The 11,337-nt window shown below is 36.4% G+C and overlaps 1 protein-coding gene across 1 annotated transcript in view; it reads right to left on the bottom strand.

Moving 5' to 3' along the window:
• The window catches only part of rab26 (RAB26, member RAS oncogene family), a 51,261-nt gene continuing 39,924 nt past the window's right edge, over positions 1-11,337 (bottom strand). The window contains exons 6-9 of the mRNA XM_077550776.1: positions 8,201-8,266; positions 5,969-6,025; positions 4,234-4,310; positions 1-744 (exon numbers count right to left, since the gene is read on the bottom strand). Of these exons, the coding sequence (XP_077406902.1) occupies positions 642-744; positions 4,234-4,310; positions 5,969-6,025; positions 8,201-8,266 (303 nt within the window). The 3' untranslated portion in view covers positions 1-641. The remainder of the gene's footprint in view (positions 745-4,233; positions 4,311-5,968; positions 6,026-8,200; positions 8,267-11,337) is intronic.

Genomic DNA, 11,337 nt, shown 5'->3' with positions numbered 1-11,337 from the left:
TCCTCATCATTGTTCTTTAATGTAAATACAATTTCCATTCAGTTACAATGCGTATTACAAGTTTACAATAAACAGATGAGTATTTGACTGTACATTTGTTTAGTTTTAAAGATGATCACATTTCAACTGCATATATAATGTAGTGTAATTGATCACATTTTCAGGATAGACATGTATGCTGGTAACAAATACACAAAAAACAATTATTACAAAACCAGCTTCCAAGAGGTACAATGAAACATCTGTACAAAGTGTTCTTTAGTTTCCAGTTCCTCTCATGTGATTGCTGTAATGATTATTCAACTCTAATCTCTACTTTACATTTCTAGTTTAACAAGACTTTTACAAGCTACAAAGCATCAGTTCACAAAAGATTGAAAATGTGCACGCCACAGCACACGACACGTTCATGATGCTGTGAGGGGGACTAACACAGACATGAACATGTGTTAAGTGGCTCTGTGTGCATGTGTACAAGCCTGCATACATGTTCTGTAGGTAGGCTCAATTTTACATTCAGAAACATTAAACTTGAAACAATGAATAATTTTTTATTCCTCCGGTGCTCAGACTTGAATATTTTATGGACGCGTTCACCTGTGTCTTAGCGTCACACACATGCACACGTACGCGCGCAGGATCTATGAGCGGCAGCAGCCGGCAGTCCTCATTTCTTTGTTGACGTACTCCTGCAACTGAAACTTTGGCTCATCGGACTCCTTCATGGTCCTGTGCTTCAGCTCTCTAACGCAGACAGACACAGACAAAGAATCCAATAAAAGCATGCAATCATTTTCTATAGCAACTGTCCTCATTAGGGTCACGGTAGAGCAAGCCAGCTGAGTCGCCAGCCAATCGTAGGCCAGTAGCTACGGTCTGTGTTAACTCTAAGCCAGCTAAGTGTGTCCATTTATTCCGAGACATGACCTTTTAATTTGACAAAATGAAATGGCGGATAAATGAGCAAGTCCCAGAGAGGACAGGTATTTTGTCATGTTTCTATTTTGCCCAACAGATGTGCTTTAAATAATCCATCCATCCTCTTTCGATATCCCTGGAAAGGGATGCTAGTCAATCACATAGAACGTACAATTATTGACTCCCACATTCGCTTCTACAGTATGAGGACCTCTGCGTTACCTTTCACAGTAACAGAAAAATTACGTTTCGCTGAAAGCTGTCATTAGGATGCACTGACATTAAAGAGGAAGTCAAGTTCCAGAGATGGCAAATCCAGGTCCTTAAAGTAAAAACCCTGCCACAGTTTGGGTTTAGCCCCTCGTGCTAGCTAGCTAGCTCCCTCGCGGGTAAACAAACATCCGGGGAGCTAGCTAGGTAGCTATCTAGCTAGCACCTGGGGCTAAAGCTAAACTGTGGCAGTGTTTTTACTTTCTGGACCTGGATTTGCCACCTCTGAAGTCAACCTTAAACATTTCTTGACACTAAAATGTTATACATGACCTCACTAGTCTAGACATGACATTCTGATTAATATTACATATTTGGAATATGAGTTAAGCACCAAAACTCCACCGTTTTATCCATCTCAGGGGGCGGCCATTTTGCTACTTGCTGTCAGATGACATCAATGTTGCTCAGGGCTCAGGCAACAACCAATCAGAGGTCACCTGTTTTCTGAAGCTGCGCTGTGATTGGTTGTTACCTGAGACCTGAGTAACATTGTCATCTTCAGTCGACAGCAAGTGGCAAAAAAGCCGCCCCCTGAGATGGCTAAAAACGGCTGGATTTTGCTGCTTAACTCATATTCCACTAACACAATATTAATCAGAATGCCATATTTAGACTCGTGGGGTTGCCTACAACATATTATTGTAAAAAAATAAACGAAAAATTGGGTTGACTTTCCCTTTAAAGGGATACTTGACTCATTGAACCATTTTGTCCAGAATTCATTTGATAACTTCACTGAAGCAACCCCCTTCACTCCCGGCCGGCTGTTTTACTGGATTTTGACTGATTTTGCAATGACCACAGAATTTTGTGTTTTATTGCTATAAAAACATGGAACCTACCAAAATTAAGATTAGAGTCTCTTCTTTAATCAGGAAAAAAGTAAATTTCTATCCATTTTGCAGTAATTAGGATTAGAATATAGCTAAGTTTTATCATTAAATACAAATCTGTTCAGCACTCTGGGTAAATCAGCTTGTTTTCAACGTGGCCCTGGTTGATCTCTTATACTTGTTTTTGAAATAATGACCATTGCTTTAATCGTTAACCTGTGCAATTGAGAGGCTGCATCAAAGCCTTCTGTATGCCCTAGCATAGAAAAAAGAAAAAAAAGTGTAAATACGTCTTTGGGACACTTAAAACATTTTGAATAGAACGTATTTATACGTTTTTGGGGGCAAATGAGTTAATTATTTTTTAAAACACATTTTTCCACTTGCTGTCGACTGAAGACGACATCACCTGTGCTGAGGAAATGGGTAACGACCAATCATGGCTCACCCTTTTCTGGGTTTGGTCAGCAAACTGAACCATGATTGGTCGTTATCTGTTTCCTTTTTTTTCTTCTTCTTAAGGAGAGCTCAGTATTGTTCATTCGATTTGACATCATCATTGCTCTCCTTTTTAAAAAAAAAAAATAAAATAAAAATTCTCATTTTTCTTTCTTTTTTTTTAAAATATATATACATATATATATATATATATATATATATATATATACACTTTTTTTTTGTATGTGGGTGAGTATGTGTAATGTGCGTGTGTGTGTGTGTGCGTGCGAGCGTGTGTGTATTCATCAGTTCACCTAAAGCCCATTAAAAAAAATCCCATACTAATAATATAATATAATAATAAATTGCCAAATGCAGAAACATCAATGTAAGTTATCACGATGTAGTGGCTCTCGTTATCTGTTTCCTGAGCACAAGTTGTATCATCTTCAGTCAACAGCAAGTGGCAAAATTTGTTTGTAAAGGTATTAATAATTGTTCATGAAAAATACATTCATTATAGACAAAATATCTTCTCACTGTTGAAAATGGCTCATTGAGTCAAGTATCCCTTTAAACTTTGATGTCAAATAGAGGGCAGCAAAATACCATGTTGCTGGCCACAGTTTTGACACTACTGATTATATTTGAAATTAAACGTCCCACCCAATATCTTCAGCTGGGGGGGAAAAAAAAACATAGCATTACTCGCATTAGAGCGAAAAAGATGCACCCGTTCAACAACAGTTGAGAAACTAGCATTCAAAAAAAATACTGCAGATTTTTGATAGGCAGACACTAAATAGAAAAAAATAGTAGCCTACTTAGAAGATTGCTGGGACAGACTACTGATCCACTGTGGGGTGAAAGTACTGAGCAGATTTATCTCAACAATCAATATGTTCTATCTGCTGTTGTTCAATACATTAAAAATACTGAGCTGACCACGGATCTAATCAGATCTAATAAAAAATGTCCTTGAAGGAGGCCAACCTCGGTGAATATAAAGATCTTAACCAGAACGCAGCTGATCGTACTGACTAACTCAATTGATTCTTCTAATGATTTGCTGACACTATTTATGTATGTACGTACGTACGTAAATTTACGTATTTCTTTATTCACTCATGTTCTGTTTTTCAAAGGAATGTTCTGGGAAGAAAGTTTGGTGAGAAATGAGATGAATGGATACACAAACTGGCTCCGAGCAGCAGGCCATCTCCAAACGGAATTATTTTGGACACGCTAGACCTTCTTCGGCATCTGTGCGGTTGATAAAGCTCCGCGGTCGTGTACTCGATCTTTCTTGTATTCATCTTTCCTGGTATAAAATCTGTTAGACTTTAACTTGCAGTCGTCCTTACGGTCATTCATAACGTAGCGAACATTCAGGATGAAAGAAGCAGCGGAAGTTCGACTTAAAAGTGGCAGCAGCGTCCGTTTTGGTTTAAACCTCATTGCCAGTTGCTTCTAATTAAGTGCACACTCCACTGATCCCTCTGAAAGGATATGATGGAGCTGTTATGTGCGCACCATTCAAATTGGTCAATAACAGAGTAAGCACGAAGCTTATTTGAATATTGTTAGCTGCACCGAGGCAGATATTTGTTACTTGCAGAGAGGGAACAAAAACAAGCTGTCATGAACCAGCAACGGATATATAGATAACAAAAGCACAACTTTTACTTATAGGTAGTGAACATTTATCTGTTGAAGATTCCGAACTGATAAAAGTACGAAAAATGGAAGATGTCATCTACGTGTGACTCACTTGGCCACAGCAGTGAAAGCCAGCTCCACATTCAGTCCGGACCTGGCGCTCGTCTCCATGAAGGGCACCCCAAACTCCTGCATAGAAAAAAACAACAACAACAAACAGAATGCAGGAGACAGCTGGATACAATTAAAAAAAAATACGCTACAATGTGCTGCACTCAATTTCACATTCTTTCTTTCAGATCCTCAGTGACTTATTGGCCATGAGGTGAACTACTGAACTAACATTGACCAGCATGAGAGTGATGACATCAAATGTAACACTTCTGCTTCCCATGGACACGAGAGTTTGTAACACTAACAAGTCAGTGACTCATTAAAATGTCTGACGGAGGTGGCAAATCCAGGTCCAGAAAGTCAAAACGCTGCCACAGTTTGGCTTTAGCCCCTGATGCTAGCTAGCTAGCTCCCAAAAAGGTCAACAAGCACCATGGCAGCTAGCTAGCTAGCACCTGGGGCTAAAGCCAAACTGTGGCAGCGTTTTGACTATTCTGGACATGGGTTTGCCTCCTCCGTCAGACATTTTAATGGGCGCACCCATTTTTAGCATTGACATGCTTTTGTTAAGACTATTCGCAAGATAGCAAAATACACTCGCGCAATAAGTACACAAACTGTCTCAAAATGTGAGCCTTTACAAAACAGTTTCTTTTCACATAAAGATTTTTCTTGCTTTCTTCTTCCATATCTACATCAACTCGCACCTAATAGGATCCAACATGGTTGTTTGTAGTATTGCCGCTTGCTCAAGGGTGCACACTAACTCATTCACTGCCATTGACGGCTATAGACGTCAAAAATTCATTTGAACTATTTCTATTAGTTTAACATTTTTTCCCCACTTTTGTTAACAAGAGTATGAATAATTTTTTAATTGTACATTAAGAACAGATTTTTTAAAATAAATTTGTGATTAATCGTGAGCTAATTAGTGAAGTCATGCGATTAGTTACAATTACAAATTTTAATCGCCTGGATTTTTTTTATTGTAATTAATCGCATGACTATAATAGTTCTAGGTTTTCATATTAACAAAAGTGGAAAAAATGTTAAACTAATAGAAATGGTTCAAATGAATTTCTGACGTCTATAGCCGTCAACGGCAGTGAATAAGTTATTACATGACTAACATCCATAGCTAAAATTGACCTTTTATCAAACATGAAGAAAGAGGGACCATTTTAGATGATCACATTATAGGACAAAATAATCAAATGCAGAATGCGGCACATCTCTACACCACTGCAAAAATACCTTGAAAAACATACTGTTGAACAAGCGCTCATTTTCATTTGGATTGCGTAGGTGTAACAAATGCTGCGGCCACTTCATTTATGACACTCTTCCTCTTACATTTATATTCTATGCGTGTCCTCTATCATGACAACAGTCTTGTTTTGCGTCTCCACATTGACAGCTGATGCCCTCCTGCAACACCCCTCCCACCCACTTACGTTCACATTTACTCTTGTACACCTCTCGGAGCTTATCTGAGGGAAATGGCCTGGAAAATTAAGTCAGCAAACCTTCCCACTTCCCCAATCATGCATGCAAACAATAACAACACAAATGAGCCCCCATGAATATATAACGACATACTCAAATTTAGACTGCAGCACCCATACAGTGAGAATTTTAAAATCTGTATGGACAGATTAAGTGCAAAACGTATATTATTCTTGTTAAATGTGTCACACATGTGCATGTTACGGATAATAACACGTAATTACCTTTGCCAGTTTTTCTCCCTCCTCTCGTTTCACCACCCTGTCATGGTTCGAGTCGGCCTACAAAACATTATATAGTGTTTATATTTGCTCAACACCTGTAACATCCCACATGCAGACACCCAAAATGCAGGTAAACAACCACTGTGACAACCTTGATGGTTTAAAGTGGGCTAAGTTTTGTAGCCTACTCAAGGGCCACATTCGACTTTGAAAATGAAAGGGCCATTCGTAGATGGGGTTAAATAATAATAATGATAATAAAATCTAAATAATAAAAATGTAAAGTTCAGATGTGTGCATAAAGCATGTTTATTTTTAATAACTAATATAATTGATTAATCTACGGAAGCGTATTGCATTCGCTTGAAAAAAAATCTGTGCTGTGTATTTTTGAATTTTTTTGTTTTGTTTTATGGATTTCTTTTCTGGGGGGTTTGGAATTATTTTGTTTTTCGTAATACGTTTTCTGCATTTTTTTCAGTTTTTCAGATTTTTTTACATTTGTTTATATTATATTTCGTTTTTTAATTGTAATAGTTATATTTTTTCTAAAAAATGTTTGCAGTAATTTATTTTTTTATTAATATTATTGCCTTAAAGGGATATACTTTACTCATTGAGCCATTTTCAGCATTAAAAAGTTAATATTTTGTCCAGAATGAATTTGATAGCTTATTCTTTTTCATGTAGAATTAGTAGAAGTAGGTAACGACCAATCATGGCTCACCTGTTTTCTGGGTTTGGTCAGCAAACTGAAGCATGATTGGTTGTTACCTTTTTCATCAGCACAGGTGATGTCATCTTCAGTCAACAGCAAGTGGGAAAATTTGTTTTTAAAGGTAATAATTCTACGTGAAAAATAATGAAGTTATCAAATTCAATCGGGACAAAATATTAACTTTTTATCGCAGAAAATGGATGAATGACTCAAGTATCCCTTTAATGCCAGAAAAAAACAATACAAAACCAGAAAAAAAATCCTCATTGAAAAAAAATCCATAAAACACAAAAAATATATATATAAAAAAACAAAGCCCCCCCCCAAAAAAAGGTTCATCAAAACAGGGGTTTTTCAAGTTATTGCAATACACTTCTGTATTAAATATTTTTTTATAAAATAAAAATGTAAATATATGTAAAATTTACTGATATTTATTATTTCAAACAAATTAACAAGCCAATTACATAAAGAGATAAATTAATATAAACAAAAAGTATGAATAATGCATTTTAATGGACCCATTTTAGAACAAAACTGCTCAATTAATATAACAAATATTATAGGACTCTTGATGTAAATTTAAAGCTGCTCAATGCAGAGAATAGAATTCCAAATCGCTACTGCCACGTGTGGCCGAAAAATGAAATTGCACACTCCCTTCTCCACGTACACGCTGCGTGCATGACGTCACATCCGCAGACAGAGGGCGGGAAATTCAAACCCAAATCTAGTCTAAACAGCTAAGGTGTTAATCTGAGAAGATTTTTGCGTCATAAATGGTCAAATAAAAAGGCTATTGTAAAGACATTTTGGTGCAAATTGTTACATGGAGGAGCTTTGGTTTAAATGTAAATAAGCTCCACATTACTCCTATCTTTGTCCCGTACACTTCCAGGAGAAACTGTTGGGTTACCTTGAAACTGGCTTCTTCCTAAAGCCGGAGCAAACATCCTTGTTTTTATTTCCACAAGAGGTTTTGGCCATCTAGCATGCCAAGCCAAACACTCACAAAATGATCAACTGGTGCCCTCTTAGATGATCAAGAGATGTGTCCCTCTAAAGACTTGTTATCCTTATAGTGTGCTTGACTTTCTGCTTGCTTGCCTTCTTCTGCAGGGCGGGTTTATCAGAGAACAAAGTTGTAAATAAGAGGAAGGGGGAAAATGCTTTATAGAACCGAGAACTGCTGTGTCGGGTGATAACTCTCACCTTGCCAATACGAGCGTCTCCTTTACATTACCGTCGTGTTGAGTTATTGCTATTATAACATATAGCGAGTAATGGCGATGTCAAAGCGAAGTAAAATTTGGCATTTTAGGCCAACTGGAAGCTTCCTAAGGTGCGAACAAATTACCCCGGCCTGAAGTGTAAATCTGGTCCACAAAACATAAGAAGTGCTTTCATCAATCAATGATGCAGCCTTCGCCGCTCTCTCCATCATGACTTCTATCCCTCCTCGCTGACTCCATCTATCAAGTCATCTTCTACAAGCGTTGACAACAAGGTCTCACCTTGTTGCCTAGCAGCATGATGACAACGTCCTGCTGGGTGTACTCATGGATCTCTGTCAACCAAGCCTGCAAAAAAGACGAGATGTAGAAGTGAAAGTGAAATTCTATATAGGGAAGAGGAGAGGGATGATGATGATGATGGATGACACACAAAAGTAGCCGAGGTAAAATTGCAGATTGTTTGGAAGCTTTGGCCTTTTTCTTCTTACAACCGCGCCTCTCTTTGCTTTTATCCTATCCATCTACATTTCCACGTGGGTGGTTTCTGAGATGGCCGGCCTTGGCAGAAGAGCGGTTATTGACTAGCGTGATACACGCGCACATAAAGCAAGAATGCACACATACAAACCTACACAGCTATGGAGAACCAAAACTGCCCAAATTAAAAATAAACAAATGACTAAATAAATGAATAAAAGTGAAAATAAAAATGGATAAAAAATTGTATTTAATGTCAGTAAGTGGAGGCTTTAGGACCCAGATGCGGGAAGGCAGAGCGAGGAGGCCGAGGCGTAGTCCAAAAAAGGTTTTAATTTCTGAGCAAAAAAGCTATCCTCAGAGTACAAAATAAATGGAACTAACAAAACATGAATCTATACATGGCAAAACAAACAGCATGACAAGGTTCCTGACAAGACAAAAAGGTCAGCGTGACGTGGAGAAAGACTTACAACAATAACAGCAACAATGAACCGACACAGACAGGGGGGAGACAGCCGACTAAATACACCAACACTAATGACATAACAAGACACACCTGGCTGAGGGCACTGATTGGATGACACATGAGGGTAATGGGGAAACAATCATGAATCAGGGTTGACACACACACCACACGAGGAAGGGCAAGTGACCAGAAACGAGAGGAGTCAATTTTCAAACTAAAACAGGAAATGACAAGACAAGGGGAACACACAAGGAAAACAGAAGCTAAACATGACCGGACTAAACAAGACTGAAAATAAACATGACATTTAAAAATTAAATACAAAAAAATAAATAGAAATAGAAATAAACTAAAAATATATATCCCTGAATAAATAAATAAATAAATAAAAGTAAAAATGTATACAAAAATAAAAAAACAAGATTAAATGAATATAAAAATAAATAAATAAATAACTATATAAATAGAAATGAATATCAACCAATAAATAAAAATGCCCCGCAGAGCCCAACCCAAGACACGCTTAGGACCGCCCCCCCTCATTTGAATAACATTTCGACCAGACAGCGTGTCTGCAGCATGAAATAAATACATGTGAGAGCAGAGCGTTTTTATTGATTGATTGATATTTAATTCTACTTATATATTTATTTTTTGAGTCTCGTTTTTATTTTATTTATTTTTTTACTTTCTATATATTTATATATATATATAGTTGCTTTGAATTATATTTTTATAATCTGTTTTTATTTTCACTTTTGTTTATTCATTTAGTGTCGCTATAGATATTGCATCATCATACTGTAGCTTATCAAATACACAATTATTTAACGTTTATTTAAAAACATTTTTAGCTTTCCTCAAAAAAGTAGATCGATTACACATTTCAACCCACAAAATAAATCAAATCACAGTCGTTTCAATAACACTTGTATGACATGCTTGTACTAAAATACGACTGTGTGTTATAAATGAAATGGAATTACTAATACATAGTTATTTACAGCAAAGTAGCTGTACTACTTCCATTTTTTCCAATTAGCCTAGATGATTATAGGCATAATCTGTTAGGGTAATTACCGTCCCTCGGTGTTCTCTGAGGAGATACGCAATGTGTGATTAAATCTAAATCCAATCAGACTCCTCCACCAGTGTACATTTCAAAAAAAATCTTGTAATATATTCTATTATATAAATATGTTTTTGCCAGCACAATGAATGTTGGATAGTGTTGAAAGTAAATAATAAACTTAGGAGGATTAATGGATTTATTTTCACTGGCAATTATATGAGGTTAGAAGATTTTAGAATCTCCCTCTAGTGCTACGTTTTAGTGGGAAGAAAATGTGTTGTAATTGAATGGAAACCAGATAAGAACACTTTGGAGTGGTTCAAGGTTCTGTCTCCCACATTGGCCGAGGGCAAGCCAAGCATTTGTGCAAAGAAGAAAAGAAACAACCTTCACATCCATGGGTATCCATTACAAAACTTCATTATTACAGATGTGTGTATTGTAAGCAGTGTTGCCATAGTTACCTTACAAAAGTAAGTCTGTTACTTTACTGATTAAGTTAGATCACAAATTCATTTATTAGCTACTCTCAGCATTTACATAAAAATGACAACTGCTTTTGGCAAAACATTATTGGAGCTGTTTAAGGATAAAAAAAATTTTGGATTAAAATAAATAATTGAAGACAGCCTATTTTACCTGACAAAAATGATTGTTTTTGTAAATAAAAAAAAACAGGCAAAATCAGACATTAAATATTGTAAAGTGCTAGATTAACTCATTCAAACCCCAAAACGTGTAAATACATTTTTCAATACTTTGTCTTGCACTCCCAAAAATGTATTTCTTTTTTTAAAAATGTTTTTGTTTTTTTAAAGAAATTACAAAAAACGCCCAGCAGGTGGCAGCAGAGTATAAGAGATCAGCCAGGGTCATGTTGCAACAAGCTCTTTTTGCCAGTGTTTTCAACAGGTTTTTGAATAATGATGAAACTTAGCTATATTCTAGTTCTAATTGCTGCAAAACTGAAACAGATACAAATATACTTTTTTATTTAATTGTAATTTTTTTTTAAATATATTTTTTCTTTTGGCAGGTTCCATGTTCTTATAGCAATGGAACAGAATATTCTGTGGACTTTGCAAAATCAATCAAAATCCAGTAAAACAGCCGAGAGCGAAGGGGGTTGCTTCAGTGAAAATGGCTGGGAGTGAATGAGTTGATAGTTACTCAAAATGTGTTATTGGCATCACTGATCATAGGCTTACTATAATATAGAAATTACTAGCCTTTTATAGCAACAACTATGTTTGTTATATTTTTTGCATGTCTTACACATTGTTTGGGATGAAATTCATTTAGGAAAAGTCTGGTTGAGTTGATTTGACTTCATGGTATCATTGATCATAATTTGCCTAAAAGTCAAAGTAAAAATTTGGATATGTATGTTCTATAAAA

This window comes from Vanacampus margaritifer, chromosome 18, assembly GCF_051991255.1.
Source record: "Vanacampus margaritifer isolate UIUO_Vmar chromosome 18, RoL_Vmar_1.0, whole genome shotgun sequence".
Lineage (NCBI taxonomy): Eukaryota > Metazoa > Chordata > Actinopteri > Syngnathiformes > Syngnathidae > Vanacampus > Vanacampus margaritifer.
This window is presented reverse-complemented; position numbering and strand designations above follow the sequence as displayed.